The sequence below is a fragment of the Pagrus pagrus genome (genome assembly GCF_965226575.1).
Source record: "Pagrus pagrus genome assembly, chromosome: 18".
Classification (NCBI taxonomy): Eukaryota; Metazoa; Chordata; class Actinopteri; order Spariformes; family Sparidae; genus Pagrus; species Pagrus pagrus.
In genome coordinates, this window is record NC_140202.1 from 16443886 (window position 1) to 16467493 (window position 23608).

General features: G+C 40.4%; 2 protein-coding genes across 3 annotated transcripts; both read left to right on the forward strand.

Moving 5' to 3' along the window:
• Window positions 1-5230: 5230 nt before the first annotated feature.
• Window positions 5231-7212, forward strand: cga (glycoprotein hormones, alpha polypeptide). 2 transcript variants are annotated; one of them, XM_084381636.1, is made up of 4 exons: window positions 5231-5330; window positions 5421-5532; window positions 5708-5892; window positions 6914-7212. In XM_084381636.1, the coding sequence occupies exons 1-4, from the start codon at window positions 5304-5306 to the stop codon at window positions 6986-6988; spliced, it is 399 nt and encodes a 132-aa protein (XP_084237762.1). In that variant the 5' UTR covers window positions 5231-5303; the 3' UTR covers window positions 6989-7212. The 2 variants fall into 2 exon arrangements, with proteins under 2 accessions (XP_084237762.1, XP_084237763.1); XM_084381637.1 differs by having other exon boundaries at window positions 5289-5312.
• Window positions 7213-8835: 1623 nt separating this feature from the next.
• Window positions 8836-22691, forward strand: znf292a (zinc finger protein 292a). The gene is made up of 8 exons (XM_084381635.1): window positions 8836-9085; window positions 12061-12215; window positions 13803-13881; window positions 14241-14376; window positions 14493-14695; window positions 15027-15163; window positions 15842-15983; window positions 16129-22691. Exons 1-8 carry the CDS (start codon window positions 8936-8938, stop codon window positions 22258-22260), a joined length of 7134 nt encoding a protein of 2377 aa, XP_084237761.1. The 5' UTR covers window positions 8836-8935; the 3' UTR covers window positions 22261-22691.
• The last annotated feature ends 917 nt before the right edge of the window (window positions 22692-23608 follow it).

Below are 23608 nucleotides of genomic sequence, written 5' to 3' on the forward strand. Positions count from 1 at the left end.
ACAGCATACTTTGACAACGCAGGCTATAAGATTACTATGTAGTCTGAAATTGGGAGTCCTGTTTCCCCCCTGGTGCAAAAAGATGCACGGTAAGATGTGAAAAACCTTCATAGCCCTGAAAACCCAGGGTTAAACCAGAAGTTACCAAATCCTGCTCCGTAGTATACATGCCTCTGGAGTATTATTTTGGTAGCATTAAGTCCCCTTAAAATGCCTTATGAGATATTTTTGGCTACTTTAATAAGTAGGCTACTTACATTGCAGTGGGTCACATCAAACTGCTTTTATCCCAACCTGTAGGGGAAAAGACAACAGATTAAAATACACATAAGAGGAAGAGTAGCCTAAATAGATTTGTCATAGCAAAACAGAAATATATAACACATTTAAGCAACTTACAAATTGTTACATAGTGCCTTTTACAGTTTTATGTTTTATGACTGTCAAAAATGAGGCCCTGTCTGTTCTGTTGTGGTCTTTAGTTAGTTTTTATTTGTTATTTAAAAAATGCACTTTATTATTAAGCCTCAAGTTCAATTTGTATTTGAGAATTGTATATTGCATTTAAATGATTTGAGTTTTTGTGAATTTTCTGTGAATGATTTATTCTAATTCACTGTCATTTTCCATTAACGTCTCCTGTGGATGTGACTTTGTTGTACTCCTGGTTTCCCCTCTGCCCCTCACTGTGCTTGTTTTCTGTGCTGCTCCTGGGGGGAAGTTGTGTGGAGAAGCTCTGCTGCACTATTTTACCATTTACTATGAAAAAGTGAGCCCTTTAAGTTGTAGCCTTTGGTGCATATTGTCTGCTGTTGACGCCACCGTGTGATCCAGCTGTTTCGTGCCGTTCATAACAGTTAAATATAAGTTTCGACGATCTTTTAATGTAACTTTTTGGGCGCCATTTTGTAATAGCTCGTATCGCGCCCTGTCACGTGACTAATGCAGCGCTGCAGAGATTTTCCTCCCTGCTCTCAGAGTCAGGTCTGGTGTTTAGCATGTTTAGCAGCAAAGGTGCTGAAAAGGAAGACAAGAAGGCAATTAATGTGTTACATTGTCTTCTGCAGGAATGTGATGCTTTGAGAAATGTAATAATTGTGTGTTCAGTCACCCGTCCATATGTGCTTCTCTACTCTGCCCACCAGGTGTCACTGTTTTACCTTGTGGTACACTGGTTTTCATAGTTTTGAGTAGATTTGTTGTTATATTTCACTGTGTATCGAAGGTTTTTCCAGTTTATTTTGATAGCTCTTGACAATTCATTTGTACATTGATTCAAATGTATGTATTTTGAGTGGAAAGATTAGCTCACACAGTGCTGTTTTGCATTGCTGAGGGAGCAGCGGTGCAGAAAAGGAGGACCAGATGTGTCATATTGTCTTCTGCAGGAGCAAATAAATGCAAAACAGTCCCTGTGTCGCCTCCCTCTATGCCCTACCTATATCTGTTATATATAACATTAAAAAAAAAAATGAGACAAATGTATTACACTTTGTCTGAAGAAGGCTACACAACTGGTACATTTCATATCTCTCTCTGCATATTGACACATGCTTGCTGCAGCCCATCTTTTATTGGATCTGCATTCACTTCAATTTACAGTTTGCAAGTTTATGTTTATATTCTCAAGAAAACAGTTCAAAGTTTTTAGCTGTATTTTTCCAACTGCTCCAGACAGCCAGTAGTTTCCTTTTTATTTCTACACCACAAATATTTAATGAGCAGACCCATGATAATCACTCCCACAGCATCCAGCCCATCATACATGATGTTCATTCAGTGCACGCGGCCTGTCGGCTGCTCTGCTGGTTCAATGGATGTCAACAACAGGCATACGCAGAGCTGCTATTTGTCATCATGAGTGCATTGCATGTAATATAAACAATTCTTTTTTATTTGAATATTAAAGTACCAAATATTTATAGGACGACAACGTATCTGGTCATTTTTCCAAAAGGCCAAAACACTTCACAAGTAAAAAGGGCTCCATGATCTAAGACTTAAGTATTTGATTGGTAATGTTTGACATATTACACCGTAAACCTTCTGAGTTTGAGAAGTGAACAAGGTCTATATTGACATTAAATTGCCTCTTCAACGCAGACTAAATATAATATCCCCAGTTTCCATATTATCAACCATTTACAGTGGTATGTATTTGTTGTTTTCATTAATCTGACCATTTTAGATATGAATTCTTATGAAAACATTATGGCTTTATGTTTGTCTGTCTTTGACAATGTCTGCTTTGCTTCCTACAATATGATGAAGTCCAGCAGAGCCACATTTTTAGCTCCACTGTAATCTTTTGAATGAGATAAGAGCTGCTATTGTTCCTGTATTACAGATCTCTCGTGCCACCGTGTGGAGAGAGTGTCTGTGTGTTCATCAACCAATGCCAAAATAACCCTCCTCCTGAACATCTTTGCAAAACCTCTGCTCTTCACTATTCCTCTTTGCTATTCTTGTACCAATGTCTAAGCACAAGAACAGAATAAGTAGAGCTAAATGGAGAAACCTAGTACATAATAAAGCACATAACTAATAAATAAGTGCATAAAACAACAATAAGTTATATACTATTGTGGTTATCTTGGTGATGCCGTTCAGAGCACCTGGGCCTGACCTGCTAACCTCACCATGTCTCCTGTGCCTTCTCCTCGACAGCAACAGTGTCGACACCAGAACCACTGAGAATATATCTGACTCGTGTGTCATCGAGCACAACCATGTAAACAACGCTGTTTACTCTAATCCTGCGGCTTTCCACGTCTCTGTGGTTCACATCCTCATCCTCATCCAGCCAGATCAAAGTAACTTACTAAAGGAGTCGGAGCGACCTGCAGAACACAACATCAGGAGGCTGTGAAGCAGCTAGAGAAGAGATTTCAGACGTGGAGGGAGGGGCACATGTCCCCAAACTATTTCTTTGGTTGCCTTTTTGTTAGCAGTTATTCTCGACACTGCTGCCAGAAGCCTGGTGTTACATGAGATTTCCAGACAAATAAGCATGATATGATTAAAAAGCTGTGAGATTTTCAGAAATGTGATGTTTCTCAGTTGATATTTGAGAATATATATTTATGCTTAAAAATAAAAAAAGGGGATTTGTATGATGTCAAGAAAATGACACATAGCCCAAAGCAAAAGCACAAATATGCGTGAGCCGTTCATATCAGTCTTATCAGCAAGTGACAACTACTACCATTTATTATAGGATTGACAGTGTATTAATTATGGGAAGAGGGATACAAATGCTAAGAAAAAATAAAAACCTTTTACCCATCACCATGATTTAAACATCACGTCAGCCTCACTTTTTGATTTACGAGCCTCATGCCAAGGATTTATCACCAGCACAACCAAGGACACGGGACATGGGCGATTAAGTAAACAGACAAATGAAATACAAAATGAATTCATATTCATCCTTGACATTTCAGATGTTGGAGGTGGACAGATGGATACTTGCTAACAGCTATCCGATATCTCTCCATTTATTCATAGCTTCTTCCATCCATCACATCCTCCAGTTCTGAAGGAGCCACTGGAGCCGCTGAAGCGAGCTTATTGCTCAATAAATAAAAGAAGAATTCAACCAAAATAAATAATTTGTGTCATGTTTTATTTAAGTTAGGCTAGTTTTATAATAATTATCACTGATATATTTTTAATTAAGTGTGATAGTTTTAAAGCTATCGAGATGTGGAGTACATAAATCACAGGTCTGATACAGGACACCCATATGCATTGCAAGACTGTAATTGCATAAATATATGCACAATACCCAACTTTACTCTGCATTATGATTTCTTTATGATTAGTATGCAGATTATTCTCCCATTAATTGATTGTTCAGTATTTAAAATAGTAAAAAAAAATAGTGAAACAATCATCATTACAACTTCCCAGAGCCCCAGTTTATATCTACAAATGTCTGATAGACTGATGTTAAGCTTTAATTCATGTATGCCAGGAAGCAGCCACTGGGTGTATTTGAAGATCACTACCTTCACAATTGGGGTATGTCTATCTTGAAAGCAATGATTTGAGCTTTGAGATTTGTATGACTGTACTCTGATGAAACACATCGATGCTGGTGTCAACATTGACATTTCTTACCTAATTTCTAATTTTATGGGTTCAAAGTGTCTCAACATGCCATCTTTGAAATCATCCTGGACCTTGCAAGACCAGTGCTGACATAGAGTGGACCACTGGCAGAAAATACAGATAATTTCTGTCACTGTTTATGAAAAGGTGAGGACCCAAGTGCAGAAACACACAGGAGGCAGGCAGGATTAAGAAACAAAAACCAAGAATCCAACAAAAACCAAGAAGAGCAAACACCAAAAAACAAAGTAGCAACACAAAAGGCTACACAAAGTATAATCCAAAAGCAAAGTTCTAACCAGAAAGCATGAGAGCTAAGCAGAAACATAAAGCCAGGAACAAAAACAAGAAAACATACCACAGGGAGACACTAGAAGACACTGGAAAAACACACAGGTGAGTAACACGGGACGAACTGACAAAGACAGAATGAAGCACACAGGCTGAAAAACAAACAAAACTAACAAAGGGGGTGAGGTGCAGGTGGAGTGAGGCAGGGAAAGGAAAGGTGAGGGAAAGGAACAGAAAAACACTGGAGGGAGGGAAAACAGAGTACTGGAGAAAGAGCAAAAGACAACACAAGACCAGAAAACACCTATAAAACACACACACAAGGAAACAAAAATGACACACATTTCAATGTCATGGAAAACATCTTAAAGTCTTGAAATCTAAATGTTGAAGAATATTAAGCATATTGAATATGTGTTTCAAAACGTTTGTGACTGCTGGAGTGAAGAAATTGCAGTAAAAAGTGATATTTCATGACACTTTGTTGTTCAAGAACAGTCTAAGGCCACTTACAGCCTACAAATGTTCTTTCTGCAGTAAATACCCAAGAACAGCACAAACTATTGACCCTTCCTTTGCTATGACACGACAAATGATAACAACCGCCCAGTTACTAAGTAACAAAAACCCATCAGGGATTAGATGCAGCATCCATAGTCAGGATGGAAGATGATTAAAGTATGTTTTGACTTTCCACTGTTTGCAATTATCATTTTGTGCTTTAAAGGGATTATGGGAAAGGTTGCGAAGTGGCTAGTGAGTCAGTGAGATCTTTGATAAGGTTGGTAGGTTTCACTTAATCCGGGAAGTCGTCACAGACTGAGGGAGGCGGCGGGCGTAAATCGACCCAGAGCGATGCTGAATTCCTTGATAAAAGGCCACCCTGGCGCATAGGCACAATGAAGAGGGTACTTTCTCTTAACATGGTAGTACTCTGTTTCTGTCTGTGACTTACTCGTGCTTTGATCCAACAGATTTTTGATTGAGCGTTTTCATTTTCCTCTCTGTATTTTTAGGTAACTGCTGCAACCACGATGGGCTCGGTGAAATCTGCTGGACTGTCTCTTCTTCTCTTGTCTTTTCTCCTTTATGTAGCTGATTCTTACCCCAACACTGACTTATCAAACAGTAAGATGTGTGACACAAATTGATTGTTGAAATGTAACTTTAATGTGAGTGTCTCCATTCACAAAGACTGCACACTGTGCCTTTAACCTCAAATGTGCTCTGGCACTGTATCACAAGCTGTCCGCGATCGATAGTTTTTGATTTTGGTGATAAATCCTGTATTGTCTTTCTCCAGTGGGCTGTGAGGAGTGCACGCTGAGAAAGAACAGTGTTTTCTCCAGGGATCGTCCGGTCTATCAGTGCATGGGCTGCTGCTTCTCCAGAGCGTACCCAACACCTCTCAAGGCCATGAAGACGATGACGATCCCAAAGAACATAACCTCGGAGGCTACGTGCTGCGTCGCAAAGCACAGCTATGAGGTACAGACGAAAGACACATCTGGCACACCTTTCTTTAAATACTGTGAACTTACTACACACTGAAGAGGTCACGGTAAGGTTGAAATGAATCTTCAAGGGGTTGTCCTGATGACCTAAAGATCCACGTTGCTGGTTTAAATCCATCCAGGCTCTCTTGTTGCATCCCCTTCTCTCCCATCTGTCACTATTGCTCACGGTAACTGACAGAAAAACAGAAAAAGATCTATAAAACAAACAAACTAACAAATAAAAGGAGAAATTAGCCTTGAAGAAATCAGCTGAATTGGCAGGAAATTACAGGCTTCATGTTGACTAACCAAGAAAATCAATAGTGAAAATGATATTTTATAGATCTTTAGTTTTAATCTTATGGTCAGATTAGTTTAAAATTCCCAGCTGCCTGCTTCAGATGAATGGGGGACATTATTTCTCCCATTCTCAATGTTTAGTTCAAAGCCTTTTTGTCATTTATCTTATATATTTAATTAGTTTCTATGCAAATTACCCACTTTTTGTTACAATCTTATCAACAAAGAGAGAATTTCAGACAAAAAAGACTGTAGTGTCAGACGAAAAACACTTGATTTGCGTAACTATAAGTCTGCTGCAGCCTTATAATAACTTCAGATGAACTTTTGAATACATTATTGTTCAAAACGTTGTCAGTGGATTTTGTCCCCGATCAGTTGAAAGTGCAACAGGAATGAATCTTTCATGTTAAGTTGTAAATAGATATTTTGCACAATTTCCTCTCCAGATAAATCTTATCTTATGTACATTACGCTAATAATACTTCTGTACTTTTACTTTTTGCAGTACTTTTACTTGTTATTATCATTTTACCACTGTGTATTTATTTCAATTCTGTTTTCTGTTTAGTTCAAAAGTGCTTAGAAGTGCAGACATGTTGACGCCTCAAACTGCTGCAAAGCTTTTGATAATACATATTTGCTGCTGTAGATTGATGTGACTTTGTTAATATTGACTCGTGTGTCTTTCTACTCCTCTGCTCCTCTTTCAGACAGAGGTGGCCGGCATAAGGGTGAGAAACCACACAGACTGCCACTGCAGCACCTGCTATTTTCATAAGATATGACAGATGGGAACTGGAGACAATCCTGCAGCACTCAGCTTGGCAACAAAACGTGTTTCTTTAAATATGCAGGAGCTCTTCTCCGTTTTAAAATGTGTGTTCTTGTGTTGCCAGATAATATTTTTGTATTGTCTGTGTCTGTAATGTGTGATTAGCCTACATTTTGTGCCTTGATAGATGTAAAGGATTAACTGTAGATTGAAGAGCAATTAAAGTGTGCACCAAGATGTTGTGTTGCCATGAATGTGTCGTCCAGTGTAAAAAATTAGTTGCTTTGGACAAATGTGTCTGCTTAATTAAAGGATAAGTTCACACAAAAATGAAAATTCAGTCATTGTCTTCTCACACCCATATCGGTGGGAAGTTGTTTGAAGTTTTGTAGTCTCCAGCTCCAGAACTGCTCCAGAACTTAGATTATATTGAAATTAAATGCTTAGAAAATGCATATTAATTGCCCATTTGGAGTGATGTAAAGAAAAGTATCTTATCAGCTTATTTATGTAAAGGAATAAGAAATATACAATATAAATCATCACACTTCACACTGTTGCACACATCATAATGTAGTAAGGACCAAACAGTAGGATATTTCAGTCCCCATCTTTTAAAGTTATATTATGTTGTTCATAATTTACAAAACAGTTTTACTCCTCTTATACAGTAACATGCTCAGTTACATGTTGCCTTTGAGGCCAGATGAATAATCAGCTGTCTAACGCCTGTCAGTGAACATCTGCCAAACTGAAGTGTCACACTGAATCAGGGATGATGCTGGAGATGACATGTACTCTGAGCCGTGTGGAGGAACAAGAGGGACAGGAAAATCTCATCTTGTGGAAATACAGCAGAGATAAGATCTCAAATTGGTTTGAAAAGATGTTATTATCACCTTTGACGCAGGGTGCACTCACTTCAGATGAGGTGTGGGCTTTTAACTCAGCAGCTGTGGTGAAGATTTTAGCTTTTCAAATCAATTGTGGATCTTGGGGCTTTCAGGGACTTGGATTTCGCTGGACGAGCTGCATGGAGGTTTTCTTTCTCTTTTTTTCTTTCTTTCTTTCTTGCACCATGTAATCAACTTGGTTACATTTAAAATCATAATTGAGTACTGAGCACAATTTGAAATAACATCTAAACCTTTCATCTGCATTTTTGTAGCAAATAAGACTATCTGATCACAAGCGAGCCAGTGAAAACGCTGACACACACACGGATTATAAAACAAAACTCTGCTGCAGGCCCAGGTTTGGAGAGACAACCACGACCACTGACAGAACAGCGCAGGAGTTGAGAGTCATTTAGACTAAAGATTTGCAGAAACAGAAACCCCTTTGTTTGAATGCCTATTGATGATGCATTAAAAGAAGAAATACTTTATATTTCAAATCCAGTAGTTTTACTTGTAACTGAGTGATATTTCAGTAATGTAACTGTTCTCGTAGCCTGCTTGAGTACAGATGTTCAATACTCTGTTCGCCACTGCTTTCCACTGGCGTAGGGGTGAGAGGAAAATGGCTGAATTTTCCTTTTTGGGTGAGCTTATCCTTTAACTAAGGACTAGAGTAGACCCGACCTGCACAAGACAAAAATGACTGGGAACCTGCTTGATACTTGGACCAAATGACTTGAGTCACATGTCTGCTGCCTGGAGGTCATGTCTGACCTGCAGTATCTGTGGATGGATGGTGTGTTCAGGGGACATCCAGCCATCCTGCGATCAGCTCATGAAGCAAACATCTCACGTCCAGCCCTGTATGCGGAGTGTGATTTTCTGTCACTGTAAGGTCATGGATGCTTTGTTGACATCAGGGGTGTGTGTGTTGTGTGTGTGTGTGTGTGTGTGTGTGGAGCACACGGTGTGCTCACCCTTCCCCACCCCCCTGCGTGCGCGTGCGGGTGCGAGTCTGGCAGCGTAACATCTGTGCGTACGCGGTCGTGATTGTTGTGAAGATGGCGGAGGGGGAGACAGAGAAGGAATATGACACACGGAAAGCTATCGAGGAGCTCCGAGAGCGGTTCCAGGGTTTGACCACAGCTTTGAAAGAGAGCTCGCAGTCTCCGTTGGAAGCCTCGCTGCATTTCTGCCAGGAGTTTTGCCAGGTTAGCCCGTCCTCCTGCTGCTCATCCCGGGCAGCCTGCAGCCCCTCTGGCTTCCTGGCCGAGGATGCGCGTCTACGTTTGCTACAACAATGTAGCTAAGGAGCTAGCTGCCTAGCTAGCTGCCTGGCATTTCAAGATGGGGAAAAAAACTCCTCCGTGGTTTTCAGCCTTTCCCACTATGATGTTTGCCTCTGGCGTGCACTTATGTGCAAAGTCTGACTAACCACGCGGGGAGAAGTCACGCAAATGTGCGCGCGCTGTGCTTGTGTTACTCGTATTTTCCAGGCCAGATAGCTAATAGCAGATGGATGTTGCTAGCTGTTATGCAGGGTCCCCCTGTCCTGTGCAGTGGTCATGCTGTGCAAAAAATGGATAGCTACGTTAGCGAGATTTTACAGAGCGATTGCATTGATATCCGCTGAATTATATGGTCGTGCCCCTCGTGGAAAATACAATTCAGACGTTATAACACTGCATCTCCATGCTCGTTTAAGTTTTAGCTTGGTGTAAAAAGGGGTTACTTTTGTGAAGCTGCTCTATCGTAACGGAAAGATCAATGATTTTTCCAAGGTGCTAGCCCAGGCCTTGTGCACTAATTAATCCAGCTCACCACATCATCAGCGGAGATGTTTATTACAGCCACATAGTCAGCGGCGGCGAAAAGATGTTGAATTGATGTCAATGTTACAACAAGCGATCTGTCTGCAGCTGGCTGAGATTTAAAAAAGGGAAAGTGTGGCAGCAGTGGTCACTGACTCCATTACACATCCTCCTCATTAATGTGCCCTGACCACGTAAATTTCACGCGAGGTCTCCGTTTTTACCTGATATCAGTCTCACACCGCGACGATTGCACCAAATTACAGCGCGAGTTGTTGGTTTGTGTTTATCCCACGGCCGAGAGCGATTCATTCAACTTTAAAGTTATTTGTGGGGGGGAAAAATGGGACGAGCCTCGGACTGAATGCTGTGGTTGTGTGCAGATGAAGTCCTGATGGAGATTTATCTCCTCAGAAAATAACTGCAGGAATAATAAAAGTCAGTCGGGGTGAAATGGATCTGCGTGAACATTGTGTGTGTGTGGAAGAAATGGAGGGACTTTTCAGAGATGAAGGTTAGGCGTCACTTGAGCTGAGTGAAAAGAAAAAAAAAGAGGGAGCTTTCTTTTTTTTTTCTTTCTTTCTTTCTTTCTTTTTTTTGTGCAGAGCTGCATAACTTTGGTGCTTTGTTTGGTGTCCACATCTTGACTGAATTTTGTAATCAGTGTGCAATAACATGGTAAATTTTTATACAAATGTATTTTTTTTCATCCTTGATGAGATTTTTCTTTCTTCACTGAAAAAGATTAGCTGTGGAGCATCCAGAAAGCTTAAAGTTTCACTCTATAAATGCATCCTTAATTACTATCACATCTTTCAGTCCTAGTACAAGAGATTTTTACAGAATAAAAATCTCTTTTTCTGTCTAAACATGTTTGATTTTCTTTATAGAGGAAAAGTCCCGCCCCTAGTGTAGTTTTCCACATTGGACCTTATTTCGGAAAAAATGTTCTACTTTTAATTTGTGATTTATAATCCTGTTTGAATTGTGCCATGAATTACATGTGTGATGTTGGTCAATTAAAAAAATGAATTGCAATATCTTAGATGCAAGTTGAGAAATGACTTTCTCAACTCGCATCTATTATATTGCAATTATTTTTGTAGTTTGTTGTCAGTTTGTTGCAAAGATAGTAAAATATAGCTTTGTGTAAAATTGCTCAGTTTACTACCTCGTCTCGCTCATTATACGTCACCAACACCAACGTGGCCGTAAAGAAAAAAAGTGTTAGAAAAGGTATAAAATCAGAATAAATCTGGTCATATTGATAGCTACAGCTTTGCCAAAGACAGTTTTGTGATCTTGCTAATACACAGGACCGACTCTACAAGGTTTCGATGAGTGTTAAAAGAGAAAAACTTGTATAACTAGTATGCAAATGATGTGTAATTCCTGACACAATTCAAACTGGATAAAAAAATGTCACTACCATACATATTTTTTCTAAAATAAGGTCCCCTGGTTGTCCAGCGGAAGGGCCGTGACTTCACCTCTCTATGGCCTCTATGATGACAAAGTCTATATTTGGTCTTTTTACTACCATGGTCAAAATTTGCTCGGCTTATATTGTCGATTAAGTCGACATTATCATTTTCATTATAGCTTCAACTATCAATTATTTTCGGGTCTATAAATGTCACAAAGTTACGGCTGAACGATATTGGACAAAAACTAACGTTGCAGTAGTTTGGTTTTCTGCGGTTTGTACTGTAATATGAAAAAATATGTGAATTTCCTTGAATAGCTCTATTTGGAAAGAATTATTCAGTAATGATGTGTGTGATTTAACAAGGGGAGTGCATCAAAACATTTCAAACAACCAGCATGCACAAGCTCACAAGCAACAAACTCAGTATGCAATATAAGACCGACCTCTCTTGTAGATTAGTCATGGAAAATGAGACACGTGAGTTTTAGTTTTGTACCAAGCAGCAAAAAAGTTTTTAGCATTAAGTATTTGAGTTAATTTGCCTTACTTAACATAGACAGCCTGTTGCGCATGCACATATTGCGATATTGATGCTGAAACTACCTATCGTGCAGCCCTACATTAACGACCTATTGCGGTCTCCCAGTGTCGAGGCCGATGTCTCCAAATTGGTTGTTTTATCCAGACAGTTGCCCGAAAACCCAAAATTCAACTTACATTCATTTAAATTCGAGAAAAGCAGCGAATCTTCAAGTTTGAGAGGCTAGAAACATTTTTTTTTTTCATTTTTGCTTAATGAAAGACTAGATATCAGTGATTAAATCTTAGATTTTTATTTTTTCCACAGCAGTCTGTCATTTTTAGCATCATCTCAACTTTGTCCGCCTTAAAATAAATCAGTCTGAGAGTGAGTTAATTCTCATTGTAACCTTTTTATGTTTCCCAGGTCCTTGTGGAACATGCTGGCCGTTGGAAAACTGACGAGGATCCACTGCCTTTGCTGGAGGTCTACACTGTGGCCATCCTCAGCTTTGCTAAGGCCGCCTCCTGTCTCTCCTCCGAATGTGAAAACGCGCCACTCCTACTTGAAAAGTTAGCACTGTGAGTAGAAACACACTGCAGAGAAGATCTCTCAAAGTCCTGTAAAATTCATTATTAAATATACATAGGCCCATATATTAAACATTTTTCAAACGGTGTCTTTATTATTAACTCGACTTGTATAAATGTGACACAATGATGACAAAAATATAATGCTTAAATGAAAGAAGTATTTCACCGCTCGAAAGATGGCCCTTGCATAAAACTGGGCTGTCAATGCAGTAGAAAGGTGTAGATATGTTTGCAATTGCTGCAACATGATCAGATAAAACACAGGAAAAGAGCTATAGTGTTCCCTTTTGCTCAAAAGAAAAAAAACGTACAATAACCAGAAGGCACTGAGGGTGATGTGTGGCACACTTCAAGGGCGGTTATTGGCTTTGGCTTGGTGTTGGTTTTGAAACAGGAAACAGTAAGGTGGATTCCTGAAAACATATAGTTGAGAAATAAACAACAAACAGGATTGGTTTCATATTTGATCAGCACTGCCACATTTTACAGTTTGATCAGAGATTCTTCAGCATTCGTTTTAACAAAACAAGAGACTTGAGACTCGATCTTTCTTTATTGCAGATAAAAAGTATGATAAAATATGTTATTGAAAACATTTTTGACGAGAAATAGGCAGTGTAGTCACAGAATCTAAGTTTATAACTTATCAGGGCTGCCTAGTGTACACAGTTTGATCAGAGTTTAGTGGGACCCCCTCACTCGAGTGTCTCTCTCTCTCGATCCGACTGTAATTTTTGTGTCCATGGATGTAGGCTTAAAAAAATGCAGAAGTACAATCTGTAGTTGATAAAACAGCCCTAATATACACAATGTGCTGCTTTTTGCATCATGTAGCGGGGGCTCTGGGTGCAAGCAATATAAGAGAGATAAGTTTACCATTGTTCAGTTGCATCTATTTAAAATTGGCAAACTTCCAGTTTAAGTCTAAGCTTTCCTGTATTAGTTGAAGTGGCAAAGAGAGGGTTACAGGTTTGCTTTTGCAAAGTTTGCTCTACTGTCCCACTGGTGTCGTTCGGTTTGGCTGACAGTGATCCCTTTAGATATTACATGAAAGATGCACAATATTTGACAATAAGAATAAAAAACCACGTCCAAATCCCAGAGGAAATTTAGATGTGAAAAGTTTGGAAATATGCTGCAAACAGTATTCAGGAGCACTTCAGCTATTCGCACAATGTGCTCTTGAAGCAGTTGTGGAGGCAAAGTCCTTGAGGCTGTAATACAGAACAGAAATGTAGGCTACCTCTTGGGGAGCTTCGACATATTTGGGATGAGCTGCACGCGGAGGTGCAGTGCATACACAAAATGAAGGGAATCAGAGGCAACAGTTATCACTGTCAAGGATGTAATTTAATTAATTATTGATCACAGTTACTGATCTAGCTATTCTGAGCCTTTGTCTTTACATATAAAAAAACAACAATCAGCTTCTGATTTACACCTCTGTCTTTACTATAGTCAAAAATGCCACTCTGGCTTCACAGCAGCACATTTCATGCTCCCCTTATTTTGTGTAGCGTGTACACATCCTTGACCTAAATGTGGCTTTAACAAATGACTGTGTTGGATTCGCAGGAGCTGTGCGGAGCTGCTGCTCTTACTGCCCCAGCATGTCCCTGGTGCCTTATGGGAGGAGTTTCAGTCCTCCATGAAGGTCAGTATCCCCCGTGCTGTTAGGAGACTTTTTCTGAGGCTTATCTCTGCAGCGATAAGCAAAGAAAAGCTGTTTTAGTTGTTAGAATGCATTTGGTTCAGCTCATTGTTGTAACGTAATGAAAATAAATGAGCTGAATGTTTGGATCTGTTGTTCATTTTAGGTGATGCTCTGTTAATTGGCTGTTTTTTGAGAAATGTAAACCGTTGAATGGTGACACAAATTCCTTCAAGTAACACAACAATTGTTATAACAATTACTTTAGACTCTTGACTGTAAATGACTGTTAACATTAAAAGCATGACACACTGAGGTTTTAGTAATTTATTTACTACATATTTATTTATCTTCTGTTGCAGTTGGCACACAGCCTTTTGCAAGAAAGTGGGAGCACACAGCTTTGCCTGCTCTCAGTTCTGGCACAGGAGGATGGCGTCTGGTCCAACACCACACTAAGCAGCATCATGTCCAATCAAAACCCGCAAACTGAGCAAGGTTAGTCCTCACTTGTTCCTAACTTGTACAATTGTAACTGCATGAGATTATAATTATTCAGTGTGTGTATGCAGTTTCTTATCTTTTGTCTCTGTCTTCTCCTTTGTGTTCCTTAGTTCACGAGTTTCTTGAGTTGGAAGGTCCCACACTTCTGAACATGAGAATAAAGCACCTAATCAAAGTGGACAATGTCGATAAAGCTGCTGTCCTTGCAAAGATATGCTCAGAGTATCCGGGATATGAAGGAAAAGGAAACTTCAAACAAACCTACTTGGTTTGCATCTGCATGACAAAAAGTCAGGAGCAGCTAATGGAAGAGGTAAGAAAGAGTTTCAAGTGCACACAAAGTCATCACATCTAACGCTTGATAATGTACCTATTACAGTTCTTACATCTTTAACCCAGCAAATTACCCCAAATTACAACAGGAAATTGAAAAAAAATATGTCTGAAGGTGTTTTTATGTAAAACAAATAGACTATCGGACTGAAAATGAACTGAAATTGAATCTAGCAGCAAAACCCATTAGTCACTCATTACTTAGTTGAGTTTTTAACAATAAAAAGGTCCGACCAGTGTGTCAGATAGTTATTTGATTTCATTTAAATTGACTGTGGCTTTATTTCTCTCTATCTCTCTCTCCATAATAGATTGCGTCAATAGACTGTAAAGATGCTCTCGAAATGATCTGCAACCTTGAGTCAGAGGGAGATGAGAAAGGAGCTCTCTCCCTGTGCTCTGCCTTTCTCAAGCGACAGCTTCTCCAAGGAGATGTTTATTGTGCCTGGTGAGTGTTGCTGTTTGTGTCAGATAAATACTCTTAAAACACTTTAAAAATTACCCTCAGGAATACAGTGGTCATGGAAATGATTAATTATGCAATTGGGTGAAGCAATCTCTGCAATAAACACAAAGTTCGCAGAGATACCATCACTGTTGAGCAGTGTTGCAGATGCTGACTCTGAGTGTGTGTGTGTGTGTTTGAAGGTTCATGTCTCCTAATAGCTTAATACTTGAGGGACTGTAGACCGACTGTGAATGAATGAGTATAAATGGTTTGCTCTCTACAAGTCATAACTACAACAGCAACGGTCTAGTTAAAACTGTGCAAGTACATCTTTAATTTGTGTAATCGGAATATATGTATAACGTATCAAATATGCGAAATGCGAAAATGTGCGGCAATACAGAAAATCTGTGTATGATTTTTCTGCACGACAAATAGGCACACCAGGTCCAGTGCAAATTATCTGTGGTGCCGTCTACCATTTTTAGCCCTGTTTTTTTTTTTGGACAAAAATCCATGCTTGATGCGAAAAGGCTTTAAGATGAGTGTTTCGTGGTCTTTGGACTGCTGTTCTGACAAAGCAAGACATATTATAATGTGATGGGTATTCAAATGATTTAACAGTAATAAAAATATTGGTGAGTTGTTTTTAACAGTTGTGTTTGTGATGTTTTCCAGGGAACTCACACTGTTCTGGAGTAAGTTACTCATGCGTTTAGAGTCGTCGGCTGATGCATTTCTTGGACACAGCAAAGAGATGGCTCTCCTCTGTAGAAGCGTCTGTCATATTCTGTTTCTAATCAAAGTAATCCAAAATGAGGTAAGAAAAATAGTCCACAGATTTGTGGCAGAACAATTGCTCATAACCATTCACACAAAGAATGACTCAGACTCTTAGGATACTGCATCTGTTAAAGGGATCTTAAAGTCAAGTCTTTGGCATTTATGTTTGTTTATTTCTGTAGGTTGGAGAGGTGGGGCTTCCAGTGTGCGTGGAAATGTGCATTCAAGCTCTGAAAATGACCACCAGTGACCACAAGGATAGCAAGTCTACCATCTGCAAGACTATTTCCTGCCTCTTGCCAACTGATCTAGAAGTTAAGCGTGCATGCCAGCTGACAGAGTTCCTCCTCCAGCCTACCATTGACTCGTATTATGCTGTGGAGTCACTGTACAACGAACCTGACCAAAAGCCCGAGGAGGACGGAAGCCTACCAGTGCCCAATTCTTTACGCTGCGAGTTACTGCTGGCCTTGAAGACACAGTGGCCTTTTGATCCAGAGTTCTGGGACTGGAAAACACTGAAACGCAACTGCTTGGCACTGATGGGCGAGGAGGCAGCTATTGTGTCATCTATTGACACACTCAATGACACAGACGAACAGGAGGTGGAAAGTGCACTTGGAAAACTCCCTGAATACAGAGACCTGGAGGATTTTCTGTTAACCACTACAAATGAACTCAATGAAATCACGGATGAAAGAGAAAAAAACAGAGAGGCTAAAAAACTTCGGGAGCAAGGTTTTGTGTCTGCTCGGTTCAGAAATTGGCGAGCCTACATGCAGTATTGTGTTTTGTGCGACAAGGAGTTCCTGGGTCACAGAATAGTTCGCCACGCACAGAAGCATTTCAAAGATGGAGTGTACCTTTGTCCTATTTGTGCTGACAGTTTTGAAAGTAGGGAGGTTTTAGAGCCACATGTAGCATCACATGTAAAGCAATCTTGCAAGGAGAGACTAGCTGCAATGAAAGCTGCTAGGAAGGTAACCAAACCACCTCAGTCGCCTAAAAGTCCATCAAAAAATACAAAAGTTGCTGCCAAGATGAGCATTAGTCCCGTTAAGATTGAACCCCAAATTGGCGAACAATTGGCCTCTCCTGTTAAGATAGAACAAACTACATCTGACACACACATAAGTCAAGACTGTTTCTGTCCTGTCAAAAACTGTTCCAAGGCTTTCAAGTTTTTCCGAAACCTCATGGCTCATGTCAGATCTCATAAAGATGACGAAGAGGCCATGAGGTTTTTAGAGATCCAAAAGCAGAAGGTGGTGTGTCAGTATTGCAGACGGCAGTTTGTTAACGTAAGACATCTTAATGATCATTTGCAGATGCATTGTGGCAGCAAACCATACATCTGCATACAGTTGGATTGCAAGGCCAACTTTAACTCCAATTCTGAGCTTCTCATGCATAGAAAAACACATCCTGAATTTAAGGCCCAGTGCATGTTCCCTAACTGTGGCCAAGTTTTCAGTGAGGCCTACTTGTTGTATGATCACGAGGCTCAGCATTACCTTACCTACACCTGCCAAACTGATAATTGTGGCAAAATATTCTACTCACAGTCTCAATTCCTGTCTCACCAAGAGAATCATAGTACAAATGATGCAGTAAAGAGTTTGCCCATCACAAACCAAAACCCTCCTGTCACTCCAAAAGTACAACCACCATTGGAGAGCACCCCGAGCCTTGAAATGATTGATACAGATGCATATATGATGGAGGCGTCCAAGGCAAACACATCACCAAGCACATTACCAGAGGTTGCTAAAGATGCTGTTCCTGTGAGAGTGAAACACTCGATTGAAAGCATGCTGAATTCTGCAGGAGAGCTTGAAATACAAGAACCAGAGCAATGCTATACTCCTCTGACAAACCCCACTCCAGCACCAGCTGATGTGACACCAGCACCTGAGGCTCCTCACGCTCCCCCGAATGTGGTCGAGCAAGGTGAAATCCCTCCAGTATGTCCTGTACCCAGTGCCACAAATCCTGTGGCAGGTCAACAGGGAGAGGTTCTTGATAACGTCCAAGGCAATGAAACTCCCAAAGCGATTACACAAATAATTTCTCCAAGTCAAATCAAGACAGAAATTCCCTCTTCGCTGCAAGGATATCCTTCCAGCACGCCTGCTGTAACTGCTGGAAATGAAGAGAATCTGCATTGCTGCCCATATAGCGACTGTACCAGGGCGTACAGTACAAACAAAAGTCTGTCTAGGCATGTGAAGAAGCAACACCCTGAAATATTTGAAGACTGGAAATTGGCAAAGAAATATAACAAAGTGGCCAAAATTACAGCAAAAAAGGCACCAAGTGGGCCAGCTTCACCCAGTCCGTCTCAGAACGTGTGGAACAGGCAGTCAAATCAGCCTGGAGTACTATGCAACAAACAGGGGATGCAGCAAATGGATTACCAAACGGGATGTTCGACCTCACCTGCCCAGTGTTATCCTGGATCAATGGAGCCCGTGCCTATCACGCCAATGGTGAACCCCACACACTACCCTTCATGGGGAAGCCCAAATAATCCCAGCGGAATGATGCAGTCAGACGTGTCCCAGTCATGGTCTTCACCTCCAGTGAATAACTGCTATCCAGAAGCCTTCAACATGAATGAGTACCCATCTCGCAGCTATCCTCAATGGCAGGCAGACCCTTATCAAACCACGGCGTCTGTCCCATCTGACAGAGATCATTCGATGGCAGCTATGCATGGTCCCACTACATCACACGCTCCTTCAGATTCAAGTTTGATGTCCCAGTATGTGTCAAGCTCTCTTATGCTTGACAATGGAGGGCAAATACATAATGGAGGGCATCAGTATGGACTAATGCATCCAGAGGGCAGTGGAGATACTGTAGATGTGAGAAAAATTAGTCCAAGTATGACAAGTCAGTTGGATAATGGAAACAGTCTCTCAACAATTGACAGCCTCCCTGAAGGAGGTTACCACACTCCATATGATCAGCAAGAAAACTCCTGTCATACTCAAGGCTCATCAGTTGATATTCCCATTAAATGTCTGACCCCAGAAGCCCAGATTGCATTAAAACCTTCACACAACATCATTAAAAGAGAGAATATGTCCACTCCTGGTTATGAGCCTATGGACAACTCTGTTGATGGCATGCTCAGTCCACCGAGTGTCACTCAGACAGACTTTCCTTACGAAGAGGGCTGTCAGAATGCTGACTGTGAGGCTGACGCCGTAGAGGAAAAGGCTAGTGACCCTGAAATGCAGAAAGGAAAACGCAGCAGACTGAGCAAGCGAACCAAATGGCCAGCCATCATTAAAGATGGCAAGGTCATCTGCAGGAGATGCTTCAGAGAGTTCACAAGCACCAAGTCTCTTGGGGGTCACTTGTCGAAACGCTCACAGTGCAGGCCTGTAGATGAAATAGACCTAACGGCTGACCTGCCAACATCTTTTCTTGATTTTCTCAATGACCCCCATGTCCCTGACAATAACGGAGGAGTATTCAACATGTCAAATGGTGATTTCTCACAGGAATCTTGTAGCTTGACCACTTTGACTTCACCCATGGTGTTGAAACAAGAGCCCCAAAATACAAATATAATGGACTTTTCAAACTCAATGTCCATTACCCCTGAAAACCAGCAAGACAAGGCAGTAGAGTTGGCTAATCCAGCCCTCGCTGTACCTTATCAGGAGGATCACTTGATGGAAATCTCACATGCCTTTCAAAGGCTTGATTTGATCGAGGCTGCACAAGAGAAGATGCGGAGTGCTCTTTCGTTAGAGCAAAATGTCAGTCATTGTGTTCCAGCCCCTGAGATTGAAAAAAGTAAATTACTGAGTAAAAGTGATGACAAGCCCTCTGAAAAGGTACCCAAACCTTTTAAATGTGACCAGGATGACTGTGAATACTCATTCATGACAAAGGAAGCATTATTCAGACACTTGACTAAAATGCACGATTACTCTAATGAGATGATAGAAGAACTTAAAAGAACCCCATCCAAACTGTCTCCATATCCTTGTCAGATCTGCCCCAAAACATTCACAAGAACGACAGGTTTGAGAATTCACTATGAAAAAGTGCATCGATTGTCAAAGGCAGAGATTCAGAAGCTAAGGATCAGTGCTCGAAACAGGCGTGCATTTAGGCTTAACAAAGATAACGCGCCTGTTAGCCGTGCACCCACTGATGCCAACAGCAGTCACACAACACAATCTGCCATGGTGTTAACTTCTATAAAACAAGAACCGCTTGACATTGCAATTGCACCTCAGACAGACAATGAGAACAATCCAGAGGTTTCTCAGATCACCTCACCAGGAGATTCAGTTACACAGGGCTTCATTCCTGACGCATCAACTGTTACACAACTACCATCACCTCCAAGCTATTTGACTGATAGGTCATTTGGTGAGTTGGCACCATCAGATCTTGATAAAACTCCAGAGCGGCCTAAAGTGGCTGTTGTAAACAAGAGTCCAGATGTGAAACTCAAATCCAGAAATAAAAAAACAGAAATACAAGAGAATCTCAGTCCGGTTGGCAAAGCAATAGAGCAGCAAGGACGGTCAGATGCATCATTAAGCAAAGTCAAAGAGCCAAAGTCCAGCCCCGCTTCTGCATCTGCTTCATCCTCCCCAGAGAAACCAAGCAGCTCCAAAAACACACCAACGAAGGATGAGCTCCATAAGAAAGACAAATCTCAGAAAAGGTTGAGTCTCAAAATGTGTGAAACAGACGCCTACAGTCCATATAGACCATATCGCTGTGTTCATGAAGGGTGCACTGCCGCATTCACCATCCAGCACAATTTGATCCTTCATTACAGGGCCATGCATCAGGCAGCCCTGCCCCCCAGTAAACCTGAACCTGAGCCTGAAAAGACTCCTGTTAAACCTGTACAGGAGAGCATTGAGAGTATAAGCAAAGATCATGAGGTCAGGTGTCAAGTGAAAGACTGTTCAAGGGTGTTCATGGGAATCACAAGGTTAGTGCAGCATTACCTCTTACTTCACAAGTTTAGCCGTGACAAAGCCACCGCGATGATGGCCAGTATGACCATAGGGACTTTCAACTGTGATCGGCCAGAGTGCGCGCTCCCCTTCAACAATGTGGAAAAGTACATCGAGCACATTAAGAATTTCCACAAGGAAATCGCCATCTCTGAGAGCGGCTCAGTTGATCCAACTTTTAAGTGTGAGTATGATGGATGTGACCGTGTTTACACTACGAAATCGAACCTCCTGCGTCACCTGATAAAAAAGCATGAATACGTTTATGACCCTAAAACAAGTGACGGAAGACGGACTAAATCAGTAGGGCTCTTCGTGGCTGTTACCAATGGGAAAGAGAACGTGGAAGGTAAATTCAAAATGAAGAAGAAAAACACTAAAAAGAAAGATGGGAAGTCCATTGAACACTGGACTAGTTTTGGAAAGCCTACACTAAAATCCCACGAGGAGGCATCAGCCATGTGCACCAAGAAGTCCACCCTGCAGTACCCATGCATGATAATAGGCTGTGACGCAGTGGAGCGGGCTGAGAGAAGTATATTTAAGCATTACACCACTCATGGCCTCACAGAAAGATACATTGAAGACCAGAGGAGCCAGTTCATTTTCTGCAAAAAGTACCCGCGTGCCAGATTCAAAGATTCAAACAAATCAGAGGGGGCGTCAAGCTCTTCGTCTGAGGAGACCGAGCCAGAAGAAGGCGAAAAGCCCAGTGACGAGAAAACAGATGAGCTGGTGGATCGAATAGGCCAAGAAGACGGCAAACTGTCCAATGACGATAGTGCAGAATCTCAAGCTTCCACTGGGACAGAAGGGGGGACTAAAAGAGGCCGTCCCAGAAAACCTGCACATCCTACACCAGCTTGTCCAGAGAGGATGCAGACCCTTAGGAATCGTACGACTGTTAACAGTTCCAGAGAGAACTCAAATCCTGGTACACCAACAGCCCAAGAACAACGTGACGACGGGGTTACGTCAGGGTCTTTCAAGCCTTTAGGACTTGAGGACTCTTTTCTTAAGTTCTTGGAAACCTCAGAGTCAACACAGACTTCCAAGCGCAAATTAAATGACAAATCTAGTGCTGAACTGCCGTCCAAAAGACAACAAACTCACAAACAGAAATCTGCAATGAAAAGCAAAATAACTGGTTGTGAAAATCTGGTAGACTTCAGAAATCCCCTGAATCTCAAATCAGCTAACAATGTCAAGATTGTCATTGATAAAACATTTTCAGACGGTGCTGATCTTTTGCTAAAGCAGCTACAAGACATGAGGCCCATAGTCATAATAAAAAAGTGGCTTTATAGCGGATCATAGCCCACTATTTTGTGTTCAACTCAACCTCACTCAGGATTTGAGAAGTTATGCTGCAGAATGGTTTGTTTGTTAATGCATCAGATTTCCAACTGATAACAGTCATGGTCACAGTAAACGATGATATGGCCTATTTTGTACTTAATGAAATATTGTCTTGGATGATTTTAAGTATGTATGTTAGCTATAATAACCAGGTAATCTATAGGGCATAGATTTTAGAAACATGTTTGTATTTATGCTTAGTACTGAAGATGTTTTTTTTCTTTTGCTAAATGGAGACTTTTAAAGAAAAACAATGTTTTTATATATCCCTATGGGATTTCAAGTTCTGTTTGTATTTATTTCATCCTTTTTCAACACTAGTAGACCTATCTGTAATATTTACATGTCTTCCACAAAGTGTTCAATAAAATGATACTGGTTTTTGTAAACTATTGTCCTTTTCTTTTTGTGTTCAATTTCGGATAGAAGGTAGACATATAATGGCCAGCATATTATACCATTGCTAAATTTCTGATGAAACACAACAGCAAGATTACTTTAATAGTCTTCTTGTCTGCAAAGTTTCTTTTCACAAAAAATTACACATATCTTTTTGTAACTTTTTCCAGCAGTCTAGCTTCAGTTGAAATTCAGGTTTCAGCACAGACCCCAAACAGGAGCCAATATGGTATAAATGCAAATTTAAGACAGTAAATATTTTTTAAAAGGGCTGAATAAAGTCCTTGCCAGGTCCCTGTTTTTGTCAGAGCAATATTAGAATATCCATTGATACTGAAGAGATATAGATAAATATTAAACATGCCACATAGATTACTAAACAAATACAAATGAAACATTACATAGTCATTTTAAGGTTCAAAGCTAATACCATCACATAAACTACTACTTAAAATACTACTGATGAATATTTATCATCAGTGATATAATGTAACTGTTCATTTACTCAAGTACTGTACTTGCGTACAATTCGAGATACTTGACTTTACTTGAATATTTCCATTTTCTACTACTTCATACCTCCACTCCATTTTGTAGACAAATATTGTACATTCTACTCACTACTTTTACTTTCTGACTTTAGTTACTAGTTTGCAGATTGCATGCTGCATCAGAACCAAAGAAAGACATCTATATCTATATATCCAATCCCATAATCAACCAGGCAGCTAATCAGTTGATGCAAAGTAAACAATATACACATACATGTAAATATATGTACAATTTACTTACAGAAAATGCCTTTTGATATTTAAGTACATGCTTTAAGACTTTTACTCAAATCATATTCATGTCGATGACTTTCACTTTTATCAAAGTAAAATAATTTACCAAGATATCTTTACTT